General features: G+C 63.6%; 1 protein-coding gene across 4 annotated transcripts in view; it reads left to right on the forward strand.

Annotated features, from left to right (window-relative positions):
- Positions 1 to 2,817: 2,817 nt before the first annotated feature.
- The window catches only part of MLH3 (mutL homolog 3), a 31,436-nt gene continuing 12,840 nt past the window's right edge, over positions 2,818 to 21,413 (forward strand). Inside the window, exons 1-9 of one of the 4 annotated variants that reach the window (XM_029057519.2) lie at positions 2,819 to 2,899; positions 3,222 to 3,297; positions 4,707 to 4,708; positions 5,341 to 5,553; positions 5,917 to 5,982; positions 6,457 to 9,811; positions 13,795 to 13,893; positions 17,010 to 17,095; positions 17,983 to 18,087. In XM_029057519.2, the coding sequence (XP_028913352.1) occupies positions 6,514 to 9,811; positions 13,795 to 13,893; positions 17,010 to 17,095; positions 17,983 to 18,087 (3,588 nt within the window). In that variant the 5' untranslated portion in view covers positions 2,819 to 2,899; positions 3,222 to 3,297; positions 4,707 to 4,708; ... (1 more) ...; positions 5,917 to 5,982; positions 6,457 to 6,513. Of the gene's footprint in view, positions 2,900 to 3,221; positions 3,298 to 4,706; positions 4,709 to 5,340; positions 5,554 to 5,916; positions 5,983 to 6,456; positions 9,812 to 13,794; positions 13,894 to 17,009; positions 17,096 to 17,982; positions 18,088 to 21,413 lie in introns of all 4 variants that reach the window. The other 3 variants (XM_029057524.2, XM_029057543.2, XM_029057534.2) reach the window with 3 other exon arrangements.

Raw genomic sequence — 21,413 nt, forward strand, 5'->3', positions numbered from 1 at the left:
GGGAGCCCTGGAGAAGCAGCGTGGCTCAGCGGAAAGAGCCCGGGCTTCGGAGTCGGGCGTCACGAGTGCGAATCCCAGCTCCGCCACTTGTCGGCTGGGTGACTGTGGGCGAGTCGCTTCGCTTCTCGGCGCCGCTGTACAATGGGGATCAAGACCGCGAGCCCCACGTGGGACAACTGATTCCCCTGCGTCTCCCCCAGCGCTTAGAACGGTGCTCGGCACGTAGTAAGCGCTTAACAAATACCGACATTATTATTATCCGGGACAGGACTAGGAGCTGATGGGAACGATTGGGGATTTTACTAATCGAGGTATTTAAGCCCTCTAGTCTGTAGGCTCGTTGCGGGCGAGGAATGCGTCTATCGTGTCGTACTGTCCCAAGTGCTTAGCGCTGAGTTTCCCACACGGTGAGCGCTCAGTAAATACGATTACAGTGCCTCGATCTCGCCGCCGACCCCTGACCCGCGTCCTGCCCCTCCCTCCTCAAATGCGACAGTGACTCTCCCCCCGCCCCCCCCGGTTCAAAATCTGTTTCGAAGGCCTGTCCCTAGCTGTCATTTGTTATTCCTGTTAATGTCTGTCTCCCCCCTAGGCCCTGAGCTCGTCGTGGGCAGGAAATGTGTCCTACTAAAGCCATCTCTCCGCTTCAAAATTCAATTTATCTGTACTGATGCCTGTTCACTTGTTTTGACGTCTGACTCCCCGCCCCGGGTCTAGACCGTAAGCCGGTCGTGGGCGGGGATCGTCCCTCTTCCCTGCTGAAGGGAACTTTCCAAGCGCTTCGCACGGTGCTCCGCGCACAGTACGCGCTCAGGAAATACGAATGAATGAACGTGGGCGGGGATTGTCTCCGTTGCTGGATTGTCCTTTCCGAGCGCTTAGGACGGTGCTCTGCACACAGAAAGCGCTCAATAAATACGGTTGAATGAATATGAACATCATGATGAGGCTAATGTTGGTATTTGTTAAGCGCTTACTCCGTGCAGAGCACCGTTCTAAGCGCTGGGGGAGATGCAGGGTCATCAGGTCGTCCCACGTGAGGCTCCCAGTCTTCATCCCCATTTTCCAGGTGAGGGAACTGAGGCCCAGAGAAGCGAAGTGACTCGCCCACAGTCACCCAGCTGACAAGCGGCGGAGCCGGGAGTCGAACTCATGGCCTCTGACTCCGCAGCCCGGGCTCTTTCCACTGAACGCGGGCGGGGATTGCAGAGCAGCCCGGAAAGAGCCCGGGCCTGGGAGTCAGAGGTCATGGCTTCGGATCCCAGATCCACCGCTTGTCAGCTGGGTGACCGTGGGCGAGTCACTTCGCTTCTCTGGGCCTCAGTTCCCTCATCTGGAAAATGGGGATGAAGACTGGGAGCCTCGTGTGGGACCACCTGATGCCCCTGCGTCTCCCCCAGCGCTTAGAACGGTGCTCTGCACCGAGTAAGCGCTTAACAAATACCAACATTGTCATTATCGTCTCTAGCTCTTGCTGGATTGTCCTTGCCAAGCGCCTAGGACGGTGCTCCGCACGCAGTTGGCCCTCAGGGCCTGCGATTGAATGAATGAATGAATGAGTGAATGAGTGAATGAGTGGATGCACCCAGGCCTTGCCGTGGCGCGCATGCGCAGCCGTCTCCTCACGGGAGAGTCGGCGCGGGGGCACGTGCCCGGCGGGCGGCGCGCATGCGCAGCCGTCCCCTCACGGGGGGGGGCACCAGCGCGCGCGCGCCCGAGGGGAAGCACGTGCCCGGCGGCGGCGCGCCTGCGCATCCATCTCCTCACGGTGAGGGAGAGTCGGAGCGGGGGCACGTGCCCGGAGGCGGCGCGCATGCGCATCCGTCTCCTCACGGGACGGGGAGTCGGATTGGGGGCACCAGCGCGCTCGCGCCCGAGGGGAGGCACGTGCCCGGCGGGCGGCGCGCACGCGCAGCCGTCTCCTCACGGGGGGAGTCGGAGCGGGGGCCCCAGCGCGGGCGCGCGCCCAGAGGGGAGGCAAGTGCCCGGCGGGCGGCGCGCATGCGCATCCCTCTCACGGGGGAGTCGGAGCGGGGGCACGCGCCCGGCGGCGCGCATGCGCAGCCGTCTCCTCACGGGGGGGGGGAAAGCGGGGGCACCAGCGCGCGCGCCCGAGGGGAGCCACGTGCCCGGCGGGCGGCGCGCATGCGCAGCCGTCTCCTCACGGGGGAGTCGGGAGGGAGGCGGGAACGCGCGCGCGCCCGAGGGGAGGCACGTGCCCGGCGGCCGGCGCACGCGCATCCCTCTCACGGGCGAGTCGGAGCGGGGGCCCCTGCCCCGCGGCGCGCGTGCGCATCCATCTCCTCACGGCGGGAGGGCGGAAACGCGCGCGCCCCCGAGGGGAGGCACGTGCCCGGCGGGTGGCGCGCGTGCGCAGCCGTCCCCTCACGGGGGGGGGGGGCACCAGCGCGCGCGCCCGAGGGGAAGCACGTGTCCGGCGGCGGCGCGCATGCGCATCCATCTCCTCACGGTGAGGGAAGAGTCGGAGCGGGGGCACGTGCCCGGCGGGCGGCGCGCATGCGCAGCAGTCTCCTCACGGGCGAGTCGGAGCGGGGGGGGGGGGCCCTGCCCCGCGGCGCGCGTGCGCATCCATCTCCTCACGGCGGGAGGGCGGAAACGCGCGCGCCCCCGAGGGGAGGCACGTGTCCGGCGGCGGCGCGCATGCGCATCCATCTCCTCACGGTGAGGGAAGAGTCGGAGCGGGGGCACGTGCCCGGCGGGCGGCGCGCATGCGCAGCAGTCTCCTCACGGGCGAGTCGGAGCGGGGGGGGGGGGGGGGGCCCTGCCCCGCGGCGCGCGTGCGCATCCATCTCCTCACGGCGGGAGGGCGGAAACGCGCGCGCCCCCGAGGGGAGGCACGTGTCCGGCGGCGGCGCGCATGCGCATCCATCTCCTCACGGTGAGGGAAGAGTCGGAGCGGGGGCACGTGCCCGGCGGGCGGCGCGCATGCGCAGCAGTCTCACGGGCGAGTCGGAGCGGGGGGGGGGGGGCCCTGCCCCGCGGCGCGCGTGCGCATCCATCTCCTCACGGCGGGAGGGCGGAAACGCGCGCGCCCCCGAGGGGAGGCACGTGTCCGGCGGGCGGCGCGCGTGCGCAGCCGTCCCCTCACGGGGAGGGGGCACCAGCGCGCGCGCCCGAGGGGAAGCACGTGCCCGGCGGCGGCGCGCATGCGCCGTGGGGCGAAGGCCTGTTCTCCATCCCCCCCCCCCCCCCCCCCTTAGGCCGTTGACCCGAGTGACGCCAGGCCGGTGAGCGGGAAGGCACCGAAGAGGAAGAGGAGGAGGACAGGGGTCAGAGGTCAGAGGTCGGGGAAGGGAAAAGTGGGGCCGGGCCGGGCCGGAGGGAGGATGAGAATATTTATTAAGCGCTGACCGCTTGCCAGGCGCCGGACTCAGCGCTGCAATCAGAATAATGGTATTTGCTAAGCGCTCACTGTGTGCCAGGAGCTGGAATAATAACCATAATGGTATTTGCTAAGCGCTCACTGTGTGCCAGGCGCTGTGCTCGGCGCTGCGATCAGAATAATGGTATTTGCTAAGCGCTCACTGTGTGCCAGGAGCTGGAATAATAACAATAATGGTATTTGCTAAGCGCTCACTGTGTGCCAGGCGCTGGAATAATAACAATAATGGTATTTGCTAAGCGCTCACTGTGCGCCAGGCGCTGTGCTCGGCGCTGCAATCATAATAATGGTATTTGCTAAGCGCTCACTGTGTGCCAGGAGCTGGAATAATAACAATAATGGTATTTGCTAAGCGCTCACTGTGTGCCAGGCGCTGGAATAATAACAATAATGGTATTTGCTAAGCGCTCACTGTGCGCCAGGCGCTGTGCTCAGCGCTGGAATCATAAAAATGGGCTTTGCTAAGCGCTCACTGTGTGCCGGGAGCTGGAATAATAACAATAATGGTATTTGCTAAGCGCTCACTGTGCACCAGGCGCTGGAATCATCATAATGGTATTTGCTAAGCGCTCACTTTGTGCCAGGCGCTGTGCTCGGCGCTGCGATCATAATAATGGTATTTGCTAAGCGCTCGCTTTGTGCCAGGCGCTGGAATCATCATAATGGTATTTGCTAAGCGCTCACTGTGTGCCAGGCGCTGGAATCATCATAATGGTATTTGCTAAGCAATCACTTTGTGCCAGGCGCTGTGCTCGGCGCTGCGATCATAATAATGGTATTTGCTAAGCGCTCACTGTGCGCCAGGCGCTGGAATAATCATAATGGTACTTGCCAAGCGCTCACTGTGCGCCAGGCACTGTGCTCAGCGCTTCAATAATAACGGTACTTGCTAAGCGCTCACTGTGTGCCAGGCGCTGCGCTGAGCTCTGCGATAATAATAATGATATTTGCCAAGCGCTCACTTTGTGCCAGGCGCCGTGCTCAGCACTGCAATCATAATGGTATTTGCTAAGCGCTCACTGTGCGCCAGGCGCTGTCCTGAGCTCCGGAATGATAATAACGGTACGGGTTAATAATAACAATAATCATAACAACGATATTTGCGAAGCGCTTACTATGTGCCGAGGACTGCCGTAAGCGCTGGGGTAGAGACGGGGTCATCGGTGAGGCTCGCAGTCAATCCCCATTTTACAGATGAGGGAACTGAGGCCCAGACTGCCCACAGTCCCACAGCTGCCAAGTGGCAGAGCCGGGATTCGAACCCACGACCTGTGACTCCCAAGCCCGGGCTCCTCCCCCTGAGCCGTGCCAGCCACTGCGCTGAGCGCTTCCTGTGTGCCAGGCACTGTGCCAAGCGCCGGGGTGGCTCCCGGCCCGTGGGGTTGGACCGGTCCCAGGTGGGGCTCGCAGTAATGATAACGTTGGTATCTGTTAAGCGCTTACGATGCGCAGAGCGCCGTCCTAAGCGCTGGGGGAGATACGGGGTCATCAGGTGGGCCCGCGTGAGGCTCCCAGGCTCCATCCCCCTTTGACAGATGAGCTCACTGAGGCCCAGAGACGGGAAGTGACTTGCCCACAGTCACCCAGCTGCCAGGCGGCCGAGGCGGGGATTCGAACTCGGGGCCTCCGGACGCCCGGGCCCCGCCCGCTCGGCCGCGCTGCGACTTCCGGCGGCGTGGAAGCGGACGGGGCGGGGGGGGGGGGAACGATAATGGGAAGAACAGCGGGGAAGTCCCTTCACTTCTCCGGGCCTCCGTCGCCTCATCTGTAAAATGGGGATTAAGACCGCGAGCCCCCCGTGGGCCTGGGTCCGGCCCCATCTGCTTGCATCCTCCCCGGCGCTCACCACAGTGCCCGGCACCCAGTAGGCGCTTCCCTCCCATAATAAATACTCGGACTGCGCTATTTATCCTACCTGATATTTATTTTAACGCCAGCCCCCCCCCGGAAACGACCAGCTCCTCTTCGGGAGAGATCCCGCCCACCAGTTCCCTCGTGCCGGATTTTTCCCGAGTGCTGAAGTGCCACGGTCGCCACCCGAATTAAGCGCCCAGTGAATACCGTCGACGGTCGAACGGCCCAGCCCGTCCCCGCCGAACCGTCTGCGGCTGCCGGGAAGCCGTTTCCCCGATGTTAAAATCCAGAGCCGCGTAAGCACCGGGGGCGGGGGTGGTTTGATGGAATAGCCTCCTAACTCGGCCTTTGCGGAACCGCCCTCCCCGAAATGATCCCTGAGGGCCTGTTGCTCCCCCAGAATAAGTCTCGGGGGCTTCCCGGGCATTTTCGACTCAATTCATCATTCAGCTGTATTTATCGAGCGCTCGCCGTGCGCGGAGCGCCGTCCCAGATCCTCGGAAAGTCCCATCCGATCGGCTCGCGGCGCCAGCCCCGCCCGTAGCGTGGCCGTCCCGAGAAACGGAGCGATTTCTGCTGAATCGCCTCCGGTGGAGCTCTTGGGTTCTGTGCGGCCGGTGTCGTCGGACGAGTGGACTTGGGCGTCTCCCCCCTTCCAGGTCGCCTTCGGAGCTGGTTCGTCGGTTCGAGCCTGCGGGCGGGGCGCCGTCGTAAACGCTCGGAAGGTACGGTTGAGCGATCAAGAGCAGCGATCCCCGTCCACGCCGGGGGCCGGGGGGGGGGGGGGGGGTCGACGGCGGGACGGGCGACGACGGGGCGGCGGAGGAGCGGGGCGTGCGGCCCGGGCCGGAGGAGGAGAGGAGGGAGGAGGGGGCGAGGGCAGGTCTGAAGCCGAGAGGGCCGATCGGCGGTATCGATGGAGGTGATTGGTTTCAGTGAGAGGCGGGGGCCTTCGGGAAGAGGTAGCGAGATCACTGGGGAACGCGACGCCGGGAACCGCGGTGCCGGGGTATGGTCTCCGTCCTGTAAAAGATGCGCCCCCAAGTAGCCCTCGGTGAAGGTCAGGTTTCGAGAGAGAAGAGAAGGGGATCTTCCGGCGCGACTCGGTTCTCGGTCCAGTACAGGGAAGCCGGGCCGCGGGCGGTGCGGACCCTCCGTCCCGAGTCCGTTCTTTATCTTTCATTTATCTGATTTAACAGGGAAGCGTCTGCGAGCCGAGGGGGGACGTCCCCTCCCCGCCGTTCCCCGTGTCCGCCATGATCAGACACCTCCCGGAAGGCGTGCGGGCCAAGCTGCGGTCCGGCGTGGCCATCGCCTCCCTGGGCCAGTGCATCGAAGAGCTGGCCCTCAACAGCATCGACGCCGAAGCCAACTGCGTGGCCGTCCGGGTGAACGTGGAGACCTTCAGGGTTCAGGTGGTGGACAACGGGTCCGGGATGGGGAAAGAAGACGTGCGGAGGGCGGGCGACCGTTACTTCACCAGCAAGTGCGGCTCGGTCGAGGACCTGGAGAACCCGAAGTTCTACGGTTTCCGAGGCGAGGCTTTAGCGAGCATAGCCGCTCTGGCTAATGCCGTGGAGGTGTCGTCCAAGGCCGGCGGCACAGCCAAGACTTTCCTGAAACTGATTCACGCCGGCAAGGCGCTGGACGTTTGCGAAGCGGACTCGGTCAGACCCAGCGCGGGGACGACGGTGACGGCGTACAATCTGTTCTACCAGTTGCCGGTGCGGAGGAAGGGCATGGATTCCCGCCTGGAGTTCGAGAGGATCAGGCGGAGGATCGAAGCCCTCTCGCTCATGCACCCGTCCGTCTCCTTCTCCTTGAAGAACGAGGCCTCCGGGGCCACGGTTCTCCAGCTCCCCAAGGCGAAAGACGTACGTGCCCGGTTCTGTCAGATTTACGGCCTGGGCAGGGCGCAGAAGTTAAAAGAACTGAACTGCCAAGGCGGGGGCTTTGAGTGCCGTGGGTACGTCGGTGCCGAAGCCCACTACAATAGGAATATGCAGTTTCTGTTCGTGAACGGAAGACTGGTTCTGAGGACGAGGTTGCATAAGCTCATCGACTTCCTGTTAAGGAAGGAAAGCGTCATCTGCAAGCCGAAGGGCGGCCCCGCCGGCCGGCCGCCGAGCTCGAGCCACCCTCGCCCCCGCTCCGCTTCGGAGCGCCACGGCGTCTACGTCGTCAACGTGAGGTGTCACGTAGGGGAGTACGACGTGTGCATGGAGCCGGCCAAGACGCTGATCGAGTTTCGGGACTGGGATGCCCTCCTGGCCTGCGTCGAGGAAGGGGTGAGGGCCCTTCTGAAGCGAGAACGGTTATTCGTCGAGTCGTCGGGCGAAGACTCGAGAGGGGGCGGCGAAGGCAACGGCTTGGGTTTCGCCGCGGCTCTGCGGCCGGCGGCCTCGGGCCGGGGCGGCGGCCGGGAGAGTTTCCGGAAAGCCTGCGATGACCTCCTGGATTCGTACGAGCCCTCTGCCACGAAATCCAAAGCCGTGAAGAGGAGAGCCGCGGGAGAAAGCGGCACCCTGGAGAATTCCGGGCGGGCGGGAGACCGAGCCGGACCCGTCGCAGATTCCGCCCTCCGGGCCGCCGGGGAACCCGCCGGCGGCGGAGGCGCGGCGGGAGTCCCTCTGCCGGACGGACGGGGCCCGGCGTGCGACCTGCCGAGATCCGTTGCTGCGGAGCGAGAGGTAGCCGAGTCGGAGTCGGAAGGGACCGATTCCGAAGCCGCCCCCCGGGAACCCGCGGCCCCGCAGAGTGGTGGCGCCGCCCCAGGCCTCCAGGGCGGCGGGAAGGATCCCGGACCACAGAAGGACAGAGCCGGTGCCGGCGGCCCGGCGGCCCGTGTCCCAGGCCGGGGCCTCCCTCGGGGTCACGCGGAGAGGGCCGAGGGTGACCCCGAAACGGACCGCAAGGCTCGGCCTTTCGGGAGGCCACCGGTGGCGATGTGCGATGGGCCGGGCCGACGGGGCGGGGCGGACCAAGAGCTGAGCGGCAGCCGGGGAAGAGCGGATTCTCCCGCCGGGCAAGTTAAACTGGCCACCGCCGGCTTTTTAACGCACCTGGTTCAGAACCCGCCCCCCGGGGGGTCGTCCGACGTAAATCCTCCGTCGCGACGGTGTCTTGGGCCGGGCCCTCTGAGCGCCCGGGAGGTATTTGAGCGCAGAACGGATACCGCACGTCAGGCCCCCGACGGTAATCGGCGGGCGAGTAATTCGAACGGAAGACCTACCGCGCTCCCCGCTCGAAAGCACGATGGCGCAGATGCGGGTGACCGGCCAGGAGGCGAAACGCAAGTCCCCAGTGTGAATGAGCGTCTCTTTTCTCACGCCGGCCGGCCTCGGGAGGGGGCTTGGGCAGCACCGGCCCCGAGTGCTCCGTTCTTGCTCGGTTCTTCGTCGAGTTTGCTCCCGGGCAGGCGTCCCGCCCGCAGGAGAAAGCAACCTGAGAAGCGGCCGCCGGTTTACCCCGGTTTACCCCAGAAGAAGCTCAGGTCGTGTCCCCAGCTAGGGTCGCTGGAGAAATTCAAGCGACGATACGGGAAAGTGGAAAGCCGTCCAACCGCCGGCCCTCCGGAAGCGAAGAGCGGCCCCGCGGTCCCGACGCCGTGTCATTCCCCAGACGAACTGGAGATCCCCCGGCGAAAGAGCGGGGGTCTCCGGGACTCCGGCATCCGTGAGACCTCGACCGCCCGGGCTACCGAGCCGAGTGACGTCGGCCCCGTCCTCTCCCCGGAGAACCCGCCACCCTCCGGGAAAGAGGGTCGTTCCGATCGACGGCCCTCGGGCGCGGGAGAGACGCCGTCGAGGCCGACGGCGGCTTCGCGGGCGGGCAGGAGACGTCTGAGCGATGACGGGCCTCCGGGATCGCTGGCTTCGAAACTCTCCAGGATGAGAGGCCGTCGCGAGGAAGACCCAAGCAGCGAGACGACACATCTCAGCGGGCGGCCCCCGACGGAGTCCAGGAAGACAGGCCCGGAGCCGGGACGCACGTCGATCGGCAGTCCCTTTCGGCCGTCCCCAGGCGGGACACGAGAAGCGGAGCGCACGGGCGTCGTCCTCGATTGGGACGCCGAAGGCCAGGACGAGCGCCGCGGTGAAGGTGGCGGAGGCGGCAGCCTGACGGCGGGGGGTACGACCTCGGCTGCCGGTCGGCCGCCGTCCGGCCGCCCGCCTAGGGATCGCGTGGCGAATCCTCCGCCGCCCGACGGAGGCGCCGACTCCATCGAGGACGTTCGGGGCGATTCGGGGTTGCTCGCCGCCCCTCCGGAGCCGCGGTCGCTCGCTTCCGATGTCCTCGGGGCGCCCCGGGATGACCTCGACCCAACCCGCGGGCGGGACGAGGAGGCCGGGACGCGGGGTGGTTCTGAGGACGAGGAAGAGCCGAGCCCGCGCTCCTCCGACTGGCTGCAGCATTTCGACGTCTCCTTGGGTAGGACGGTCCATGTCAACAAAATAACCGGACTCAGTACGTTCAGGACCCCGCCCGAGGAAACGCCGGTGGACTGTACTAAAGATCTGACGACGGTGGCCGTGAACGTCGTCTCCGGGAACGGTAAGTGCGCCGAGGCCGACTCGCCGGCCGGCGCGCGTCCCGGAGGGATCTGCTCAGCCCGGTGGTCGGGGGGGGGGGCGCGGGTTCAACCCGGCGAAACCTTCTGACGCCGCCGGTCGGCGTGAAACGGCGGAGCCCGTGGCCGGCGTCCTCGACGCCGACTCGGGTTGGGTCGTAGCGAGAGCCCCCCCGGGGGAGACGGCGTGACTGACCGTCGACGAGAGCCAACCTCCGCTGAGATTTGCCAGACGGGTCTCGCGACCGCTCGGGACATCCGACTCGAACACCTGTCTCGTCTGGGCGGTAGCGCGACGTGTTTCGGGCCAAACAGGATACCGCGCCGAGGTCGCCAGGGCCTGAAACCTAAATAAGGCTTAATGGGAATATAAGTTGCCACCATCCTTTTGTGTCCCCACTCAGGGGCCCTGCGTGTTCTCGCTCGCGCTTAGTCCGGTGCGCCACGGAGAAGGGCTTGATAGCTACTGTTATTCATTCAGTTTGAGCGGATGGCTTGAGCGCTTACTGTGTGCGGAGCACCGAACCGAGCGCCCGGGAGAGTACGCTATGGCAGTATCCGGACGCGTTCTCTGCCGATAACGAGCCCGCGGTCTCGGGCGGGGAAAAGCATAAGCGTATTTCTAATGGTACCTTGTTGGGCGTTCACCGCGGGCCAGGCCCTGTACTGAGCGCACGGGTCGATCCAAGCTAATCCGGTTGGAGGCAGTCCCCGTCCCACGTGGGGCCCCGTCGTCCGAATCCCCATTTTCCAGATGCGGTGACCGAGGTCCAGAGAGGCGAAGGGACTCCCCCGGGGTCACCCAGCGGACGAGCGGCGGAGCCGGGCCCGGCGCCGGGTCTTTCCGACCCCGCGGGCCGCCCCTGCTTTGTGCTCGTTCAGTGATCGCCGCCCAGCTCTCCCGGCGGTGACCGCCCGGGAGGGAGGGTAGCTCACCGCCCCGACGCTTCGCCGGCGGTTTTCATCGATCGGCGGCGTTGCTTGAGCGCTTACTGGGTGCAGGGCGTCGTGCGGAGCGCCCGGGGGAGGACGGTGTGGCCGGGTTGGCGGACGCGTTCCCTCCCCACGAGGGACTTCCGGTCCTTCATAAAGTCGGTATTTGTTAAGCGCTTACCGTGCGCCGAGCGCTGTCCTGAGCGCCGGGGTGGATAGGGGATGATCGGGTCGTCCCACGTGGGGCTCCCGGTCCTCCTCCCCATTTTCCAGATGAGGGAACCGAGGCCCCCGAGGAGCGAAGCGACTTGCCCGGAGCCACGCAGCTGACCGGTGGCGGAGCCGGGATTGGAACCCGTGACCTCTGACTCCCAAGCCCGCGCTCTTCCCACTGAGCCACGCTGCTTGCGGGACGGGACCCCGGGGCGGTCCCGTGAAGGCGTTTCGGGAGCGAATGCCGTTCTAGATGGGGAGCGGACCTGTACCGAGGTCGGAGTATATCGGAGAAATGACCGTGTCAGGAGAGGTTAGATTCTCAAAGGCCCTCTCTTCTCACTGGCGTCCTGCCTCGGGGCGTCTGCTATTAAAGCAGGGCAGACGCCCGGTGCGGACGTGCTCCGATGGCGCGACGCACTCGCCTTTCGTTGGCCGAGGCCTGTCGAGCGCCAGCCGTGCGCGGGACGCTCGGCTACGCCCCCGGAGAGCCCAGTTCGCCGACGGATGTTGGGCAGCGCCTCTCGGAATGGGAGAGCCGTCGCCTGCGCCGACTAGCCCAGCGGAAAGAAAATCCCGCGGGCGGGACGTCGGCCCGCGTAGCCTGCCGGTTGCGAGGGGACCTTAGCCGGGCCCCCTCCGGGGGTCCGCGGTCCCCGATGGCATTATTGAATGATGCCGAAGAAGGCTCACCGGGGCGCCGGAGAGGCGGACGTAGGGCCGCTCGGTTTCGTTGCCGAGAGCGGAGCCCCGCTGCCTCGCCCCTTTCTCCACCCGCTCCCCTGACGTTAGCGCCGCCGTTTCCTCTGCCCCCCGATTCCCCGTCCCGGGGCCCGCGGGGAAGAGAACAGCCGGGCCCCGGGGTTCTGGGATCCGCCGCGGCCCCGTCCGCGGCGCGGATTCTTCCGGTCGCGCTCGGTGATGGCTCACGTGGGCCAGGCGCCGGACCGGGGGGGGCAGCGTGGCTTAGCGGGAGGAGCGAGGGCTCGGGAGTCGGAGGCCGTGGGTTCGGATCCCGGCCCCCGCGTCAGCGGTGTGACCTGGGGCGCGGCACTTCATCTCTCTGGGCCTCGGTCGCCTCATCTGCGAAAGGGGGACTGAGACTCCGAGCCCCGTGTGGGACAGCCTAGTCCCCGGGCGGGGACTGGAACCACCCCGAGAACCGCAGGTAAAAAGAGCCGCTCGTGCAGCAGTATGATGACGTGATGGTATCTGTTCAGCGCTAACGACGTGCCAGTCGCTGGTCTGAGCGCCGGGGTAGATACGAGGTCAGCGGATTGTCCCGCCTGGAGAGGGGCGGCGTGGCCCATCGGAGAGATCGCGGGCTTGGGAGTCGGCGGTCCTGGGTGCGAATCCCAGCTCTGCCACCCGGCAGCTGTGCGACCGTGGGCAGGTCACTTCTCTGGGCCCCGGTTCCCTCGTCGGGAAGACGGGGATGAAGACCGGGGGCCTCACGCGGGACGACCTGACGCCCCTGGATCCCCCCCCAGCGCTTAGAACGGTGCCCTGCACGCAGCGAGCGCCTAACGAAGACCAGCGTGATCGTTATTAACCCCCCCCCCCCCCCACTTCACGGTTGAGGGGTGACCGGGGCCCGGAGAAGAGGAGTGACCTGCCCAAAGTCGCCCGGCTGATAAGCGGCGGAGCCGGGATTGGAACCCACGCCCTCCGGCTCCCTAGCCCGGGCCCTCGCCACGAAGCCACGCTGCTTCGTACGGACACCTAGATCACGGACGGGTTCGAACAAGAGGCCCGTATCCCCCGAGAGGGGCAGCGTGGCTCAGTGGAGAGAGCCCGGGCTTGGGAGTCGGAGGTCGCGGGTTCGAATGCCGGCCCCCGCCGCTCGTCAGCCGCGTGACCTTGGGCGGGTCACTTCTCCGTGCCTCAGTTCCCTCGTCGGTAAAATGGAGACGAAGACCGTGAGCCCTGCGTGGGGCAGCCCGATGCCTTGGGTCTACCCCAGTGCTTAGAACGGTGCTTGGCCCCTAGTGAGCGCTTAACAGATGCCGCAATAATTCTCCTCCTCCTCCTCCTCCTCCTCATCCGTACGAGTCGCGGGGGGACTAGGCAGTAGGTGGATTCAGGGTGGCCGAGGAGGTGAGTTCGCAGGTGCGGAAGGAGTTTTATTTGCGTTTAAACCACGGAGAGTTTCCCACCGCGGAACCTCCACGGCGTGGGGCGGCGGCGGCGCCCGGCGGCTAGAGCACGGGCCCGGGAGTCGGAAGGACCCGGGTTCTATTCCCGCCGCCTCCCAGCCGCCGTGTGATCCTGGGCAGACGGCTTCGCTTTTCTGGGCCTCGGTCTCCTCATCCGTAAGATGGGGATTAAGCCGGGGAGCGGGATGTGGGACGGGGACGGCGTCCGACCCGGCTGGCTCGATTCGGGTCAGTTCGGTCGTGTTCACTGAGGGCTCGCTGTGCGCGGAGCGCTGTGCTGAGCAGCGTTTCCTGCCCCCGGCGCTCAGGAGTAATAGTAACGACGATGATGGTGTTTGTTGAGCGCTTACTGTGTGCCCAGGACTGCCCTAAGCGCTGGGGTGGATGGGAGGTAATCAGATTGTCCCGCTCTTAATCCCCATTTCACAGGTGAGGGAACCGAGGCCCAGAGAAGCGAAGGGACTCGCCCAGAGTCGCACAGCTGCCAAGCGGCGGAGCCGGGATTAGAACCCACTGCCTCTGACTCCCCAGCCCGGGCCCTTTCCACCGAGCCACGCCGCTTAGTACGGTGCCCGGCGCGTAGTAAGCGCTTACCGGGGTGTCCGAGTTATCGTCGTGATTGCGTGTATGATTTTTTTTTTTTTTTCCCCCCTTGGTGCATTTAGGGTTTCAGTGCAAGTGCCATCCTTTCAGAAGTGATCTGGTGCTGCCCTTCCTTCCAAGCGCTCAGAAGGCGAGGACCGTGATGAAACAAGATCACCAAGGTGGGGTCGGATCTCCGGAGGGCAGCCCCGGGGTGCCGAACTCTCGGCACGGCACAAGTCAGTCGGTCGCATTCATCGAGCGCTTACCGGGTGCAGAACACTGTACCGGGCGCTTGGGAGAGGACAGTACGACCGTGAACGGACACATTCCCTGCCCACGCTGAGCTTATTGCCAAGAGGGGGGGGACGGACATTACGATAAACAAATGAGAGAGATGCACATAAGCGAGGCGGGGCTGGGAGGGGGGCTGAATGGAGGGAGCGAGTCGGGGGCCACGCAGAAAAAAGGGGGGGGGGGGCTTAGGGAATTATATCAACAGTTTTATTACAGCTCTAGTTCTTTTCATTTCTGTCGACTCTGTCGACGCCCGTCTACTCGTTCTGTCGCCCGTCCCCCCCGCCTCCTAGACCGTGAGCCCGCGTTGGGTGGGGCTTGTCCCTATTTGTCGCCGAACCGTACTTTCCAAGCGCTCAGGGACGGTGCCGTGCACGCAGTAGGCGCCCCGTAAGTGCGACCGAGCCAACGGAAGGCCTCTTGGAGGAAGTGTGTCTTCAGTAAGGCTCTAGAGCGGGGGGCAGAGTCCTCGCCCGTCGGATATGAAGGGGGGGGGGGCGTTCCAGGCCGGAGCCAGGCCGGCGGCGGGCGAGCTAGCCAGAGGCAGGGAGGCACCGTTACTCCCGGATGGCGATGGCGGCTGGCGGGAACCAGAAGTTCTTCGCGGCAGAACCAGATGGGACTCGGAACTCGCGTGGTCAGAACGGACGGCATTTAGCCGGCGATCGCGCGTTGTCCGCGATGCCTGGCTATTCGGTTATTTACAGGGCGATCTGATATTTTTTCGCATCCTCTGTCTTAACAGCTTCTCATCTGAACCGAACAAGTAGGCAGGTGGGCGCTCGGTCGGGACCCAGTAGATGGTTTTGATCGAGTGATTGCTTTGTACGCAGCGCCTGGGGGAGAGGACAGTACAACTGGTAAACGCGATCCCCGACCTGAAGGAGATGAGAGTTGAACGGGGGAGGCGGACGTTAAAATAAGCTACAGGCGAGGGAAGCCTCCAAGCCCGCGAGTGCCGTGGGGCTGGGGGCGGGGATTCCCAGGGGCTTGGGGTATGGCAGTGGGAAGGGAAGATAGGGTGGGGAGACCAGGGATTAGTCAGGGAAGGCTTCCCGGAGGCACGTGTGGTTTCAGGGGAGAGAGAGCCGAGGGAGGGACTCCCAGGCAGCAGGGAAGGCGTGAGCAAAGCGGCGACGGCCGGCGAGGTGAGAGCGAGGCGTGGCGAGCTGTTAGAGGAGCTAAGTGTGCGGGCTGGGTCGTAGCAGGAGAGAAGCGGAGGTTGGTCAGGGGGAATCGGCCGATGAGGAGTCTCTGCTTGGAGCAGAGATGGGCGACCGGTGAAGGCACTCGAACGGGGGAGACCTCCCCAGAATGTTGGGTTTTTTTGGAAAAACGATCCAGGCAGCAGAGGGAAGGGTGGACCGGAGAGGGGGGAGGCTGGGGTGAGAGGGATCAGAGAGGGGGTGGATGCGGTGGTCGAGACGGGCTGTGACCCGTGCTTGAAATGGTGCGGTCACGGTTCGGAGGGAGAGGAGAGCGCGGATCCCGCAGGTGGCTTGGAGATGGAATCGACGGGATTCGGCGGCTGACCGCATTCGCGGGCCGAAGGGGAGGGACGAATCCGGGGTGACGGTCCAGGTCGCGAGCCCGGGCGGCGGGAAGGATGGCGGTTTCGTCGACGGTGGCGGGGAGAGTTTGGGCTGGAGGACTGACGTCGTCGTCCCTGACCCGAGTCAAAAGAGAAGATGCCGTGACCCGGCAGGAGCGATGGCTTTAATCCGCGTTGAATCCCACCCGCAGAGCCGAAGCGTGGCTGTCTTCCCGGCTGTTTTCAACGCCGCGGGATCGGGAACGTGCAGTGGTCCCCCTCGGAGAAATTCACTAAACGTCCCTAAAGTTCAAGAGTTAGTTCTCCGACCGTTTGGTCCCAAGCCGATTCCGATGGCCGGCCGGTGGGATCGCCTGATAATTTTGACAGAGCCGTAACCGGCTGATAAATTGGTCTCGAAAACTCCCTCCGTCAGGTACCTTTTCGAAGCTCTGGTTGGCCCGGGTATTTTCAGCGCCAAAGCGAGTAGGTGGTTTTCCTCTCTTTTGAGGTCGGAGGGCCCAGGTGTAGCACTGAGATCTTCGCGCTCATAGAGGTTTTCGGTTGGACTCCCCCCGAGGTGGCCTCAGACGCTTAGTACAGTGCCCCGCGCGCGGCAAGCGCTCGCTAAATACGAAATGGGCTTCGTACATTAAGCACTCGCCGTCCCCGTGACCCCTAGATTTGGAACCCCTGAAGGGCCCGGGAACTCTGGGTTCAGCCAGCCAGGCCTCCGTCCTAAAAGCTGGTTGCCGAGAATTAGCGGAAGGTCAGTCACGCGCTGCCCCTCCGTCGTGAGAGCAAGCGTCTGACAGGATAGAATCCACCCCCCCTCCCCCCCCCTCCCCCCCCCCGGATCACTCCGGCAGACTAGTTGGGTACAAACAGAAAACCTTGATTTACTCTCTTCCGGAAGCTTCACTCGGGGCAATAGGCGGGCTCCAGATCTTTAAACTGGCTCCTGGAGTAATAATAACAATAGTAAAACCGTCGACAGTCATTAAGCACTTACTGTGTGCCAGGCACCGTTCTCAGCTCTGGAGTGGATGCAAGGTCATCAGGTTGGACACGGTCCACGTCTCCGTCCCCCCTTTACAGACGAGGTGACCGAGGCACGGAGAAGTTAAAGCCACTTGCCCACGGTCGCGCCGCAGACGTGTGGCGGAGCCGGGATTAGAACCCACCCTCCCCGACCCCCCGGCCCCGGCTCCTCCCACCGGGCCGTGCCGCTCATCTCACAACCGATGATCGTTTCTCAGAAAGGTGCAGCGTGCGCTCACATTAAGGTCGTGACAGAATAATCCCGGAGTACCATTGCCTGGAACGGTGCTTGGCACACGGTAAGCCGTTAATAGATACCATCGTCGTCCTCGTTATTATCGCGCCAGTCCACGCTAAGTGGCAGACTTGAATTCACCCTGTCTCCCAAAGCTACCGATCCTCCATTTTGAACGTACCGTTCCGTCCTAGATGGAGTTGCCGGAACCCCTGCCGCCGACTCTCTTCGTTCCCTGTTTTCGGAGTGGGACAATCCAGTATTCGCCAGATACCCTGAGGTGGGTCTGTAACGGTCCTTCGCCGGTCGTCGGGTCGCGACCCGTTGGGCGTGCGGGAGTCGTCTCGAACCCCGATCCTGGGTATGATTGACGTGGGCCGGTTTCTAAATCGATACGGACGGAGATGTGGCTAAATTACACCCGCCCCTGTGGGAAAATGAAGTATCAGAGCCCGTAGTCGAAGCCGTAGCGTTACACGGGAGCATTCGTGACGAAGCAGCGTTCTGCGTCACCAGTGAGCGAATGTAGTTTTTGCCGAGATCCGAGTACATTTCGATCGAAGACTCTCAGGTCCTCACAGTTACTCCGAGAGCTGACAGTGAGATTGGTGTCCCCGGGGTAAGGTAGTAGATCTTCGAGCGGAAGGACAGACAGTGCGGCATTTGATCCGGTGGCAGAGTTGTTTCTCCCCCGAGGGCCCTCTCCCGAAACGGACTCCCCGCTCTCCACCGAGCAGACGACTTAGACCGTCGGTTGAGCGGTCGGTGTTCCCGGGTCTTCCCCCGAAAAGAGCTCCGGGGCCTGAGGGTGACGGACGGAGGAGTTGGCATCGCGAAGCGGTGTCCTCTCTGTCCGAAGTACCGGGAAGGACTTCAACTCAGAGGAGATTGGAGTTAATTATCTACTATCTAAAACGATCTCTTTTCACCCTGTCGAAAATAGACGTGAAAAGTGGATATTTTCAAAGCGGCCCGAGGTCCTTTTCTGTTATCATTCTTTCTTGTGGCCCTAGTTAAGCGCTTACAACTTGCCGAGCACCGTACTCCAGCGCTTGGGTAGGTGCAGGAGAAGCCGACTGGACCCCGGTCCCTGGCCCAAAGCTTGATGGAAAAGCCCGGAAACCATGTGGATATAATACGGGGGTGCGCGGCGTGTGTTCGTTTCAGGTCGCCGTTGACGTGAGCAGCGGCCGGGCTGAGGCCCTGGTGGTGAAGATTCACAATGTCCTGTATCCCTATCGTTTCACCAAAGAGATGGTTCATTCCATGCAGGTGAGAACGACTTGGCGAGGCCGAGTCAACTGGGACCCATCGAGCCCCGTCGGCCTTCGCCGCCTTCCGATCGCATTTGCCACGGGGAGGGGGAGAATGAACCGACTGGTTTACGTTGCAGACGAAACTCATCTCGGGAGCGTGAGGAAACCTCGTCGCGGGGAAACGTTTCTCGAAAGGGCCGACCCTCTTGAGGGCCGTTAAGGGTCTCCCTGCAGAGAACTGGGAACTTGCCTGTGTTTCGAGTGACCTTTTGAGATCCGCAAGCGGTCCGCCAGGCAGGGGCCTTTAGCAGGAAGGGAAGGCAGCTGGCAGCTTAACCAGGAATTTTATTTATCCCCCTTCCCGGCCCCAAAACGCTCACGTACGGATCTGTAATTCTGTTTACTTGTAGCAGTCGCTCTAGACTGTGAGCTCGCTGTGGGTGGGGAATGTCACCGTTTAATGTTGCACCTTCCCAGGTAGAATGCTCTGCGCGCAGTAAGCGCTCAATAAATACGATCGAGTGAGTGAACGAATGAACCAGCGGGGGCTGCGGGATGACAGGGCACCTGAAGAAAACCTAGGGGGTCGGGTCGGCCTGCCCGAGTGAAGTGGCCTTCCCTTAAACGCCGTCGAGTCGTTTCCCATCCGCAGCGACTTTAGGGATTAATCCATGGGGGCTTTCTTGGTTTAAAAAAAAAAACAACAACCCGGAAGCGGTTTGCCATCGCCGCCTCCCGCGCGGTAAAAACTCAAGTCGCGGCCGTTGCCTCCGGGCGACGTTTGGATCGCCCGATCGTCGGCCTCTGACTCTTCCCCGTGCCGCTGCTGCCCAGCGGTACGGACGCCCCGGAGTCCGTATTGGCAGCGAAGAGTGCAAAGCCGTCCCAGGGTTCTGCCGGCCAGCTGACCCACGGGGCAGCAGGGGACAAGGAAGTGGGAAGTCGAGTGGAGGAGACCGACTGGCCCGTCCCCTGGGATTTATCCAACGGAGTGGGAAGGTCCCAGGCCTGGCTGAAAGGCCTGCAGGCCCGTTGGGCTCCGCGACCTTCTCTGCGGCCGTGAGCGCCAGACTCATTCGTCCAGTAGTAGTTATTGAGCGCTTACTGTGTGCAGAGCGCTTGGAATGCGCAGCTCGGCAACAGATAGATAGAGACAATCCCCTGCGGGCGCCCCTTCTGACCCCTCGAGTCGCTCCGGCAACGTCCCTTGCGGGCTAGGCTCACCCTCAAAATGGCGGGGCGGGATCGCAGACGGCGGAGGCCCGGGACCCGGTCACCCTCCTGGCACCCACGGTAAACAGTAAGGATGGTGGTGTTGGTTAAGGGCTTCCTATGTGCCAGGCACCGCTCTGAGCGCCGCCGGCGGGCTCACCGCGACACAGCCGTCCTGCGTGGGCCACAGCGGGACCGCCAAGCACCCGCCGTTGGGGCGGACTGTTAACCGGGGCACGTAAAACGAGGAGGAGTGGGTAAAATGAAGCCTCGGACCGTGCCGAGCCGAAAGCCGGGAAAGTCAGGAGCTGCCCATGGAGCCGCACGGATTCGGTCGTTCGGTCGGTCGGTCAGTCAGTCAGTCAGTCATTCATTCATTCATTCCGTCGAAGTCAGTGAGCGCTTACTGTGTGCGGAGCCCGGTACCAAGCGCTTGGAAAGAACGGTACGGCAGTGAAGAGAGACGGTCCTCCGCCCACAGCGGGCTTACGGACTAAATGGTGGGAGGATGTTTCGTGCAAAGAGCCCGGGCTCGGGAATCAGAGGTCGCGGGTCCTAATCCCGGCTCCGCCGCTCGGCGGCTCTGTGACCTCGGGCGGGCCGCCTCACTTCTCGGGCCTGAAATGGGGATTCAGACCGGGAGCCTCGCGTGGGACAACCCGATCACCTTGTACCTACCCCGGCGCTCAGAACGGCGCCTGACGGATACCGTGATGATGCAGTGATTCGATTTCACCATCCGTCGCGTCTTTGAGGACGCCGGTAGGCGTCTGTCTTCCGTTGTCGTTAATGATATTTGGTACGGGTGCCAGACACTGTACTAAGCGCTGGGGTAGATGCGAGCTGATGGGGGAGGGCACAGTCCGTGCCCTAGAGAGGGCTCACAGTCCCCTTTGGACGGCCGAGGGAACTGAGGCCCAGAGAAGTGAAGCGGCTTGCCCAAAGTCACACAGCAGACGGGTGGCGGAACGGGGATTAGGACACGGGTCCTTCCCGGGCCAGCGTGCTCTGTCCGCTAGGCCGCGCTCCTTCTCCGGCTCTCACGGACCCGGGAGTCAGAAGGTCGTGGGTTCCAATCCCGGCTCCGCCGCTTGTTTGTCGCGTGGCCTCGGGCCAGCCACTTGGCTTGTCTGTGCCCCTCGGGTCCCTCATCTGTAAAACGGGGATGGAGACCGTGAGCCCCGTGCGGGACAGGGATCGTGTCCAAGCCCGTTTGCTCGTATCCTGTTGGCTTGTATCGGGGAAGCAGCGTGACTCAGTGGAGAGAACGCGGGCTAGGGAGTCAGAGGTCGTGGGTTCTAATCATCCCGCCTCTGCCACTTGTCTCCTGCGTGACCTGGGGCAAGCCATTTCGCTTCTCTGCGCCTCAGTTCCCTCATCTGTAAAATGGGGATGAGGACTGGGAGCCCCGGGAGGGACAACCTGATGACCCCGTGTCTCCCCCAGTGCTTAGAACGGTGCTCGGCACATAGTGAGCGCTTCGCAGATACCAGCGTTATGATTGTTGTTATTGTCACTGTTATCCACCCCAGTGCCTGGCACATAGTGAGCACTCAACAGATACCAACAGTATTATCATCATTCTCTACCCCAGGGCCTGGCACACGGTAAGCGCTTAACGGATACCAACATCATTATTCTTATCTACCCCAGTGCCTGGCACACAGTAAGCACGTAACGCATACCACAGTTATCATCATCATTTTCTTTGAGGACGGAGGGCGACTCTAGCCAGGTATCCCAGCTGACGGCAACTCTTTGATTGCCCCGGTTGGGCTGCTCGAAGAGGGATTCCGTTAAAACTGGAAGCTCGGCACTGGCCTCCGCCCTCCCCGAGCCCCCCGCTTCCTCCCTTCAGCCCCGTCGGCGCCCCTTCCCTGGAACCGCGTCCCACCCCCCTCCGTTCCCGCGTCGGCACGCTCTCCGCCCGGTCCCCCGGTTTGCCTCCGGCCTTCCCGTCGGCGGCGAGCCTCGGCTTCCCCGGCCTTCCCGAGACTCCGCCGGCGTGCCCCCCCGGTCCCGCTTTCCCCTCTCCTTTGCAGCTGTCTGTCCGCCGCATTTTTAGGTGGCTGCTGGGTGGTTTAGCGCCCGGTGAGTTGTGCAGCAAGCCCTGCCTAGCGGCCCGTGCTG

The sequence above is a fragment of the Ornithorhynchus anatinus genome, chromosome 1 (genome assembly GCF_004115215.2).
Source record: "Ornithorhynchus anatinus isolate Pmale09 chromosome 1, mOrnAna1.pri.v4, whole genome shotgun sequence".
NCBI classification, from domain to species: domain Eukaryota; kingdom Metazoa; phylum Chordata; class Mammalia; order Monotremata; family Ornithorhynchidae; genus Ornithorhynchus; species Ornithorhynchus anatinus.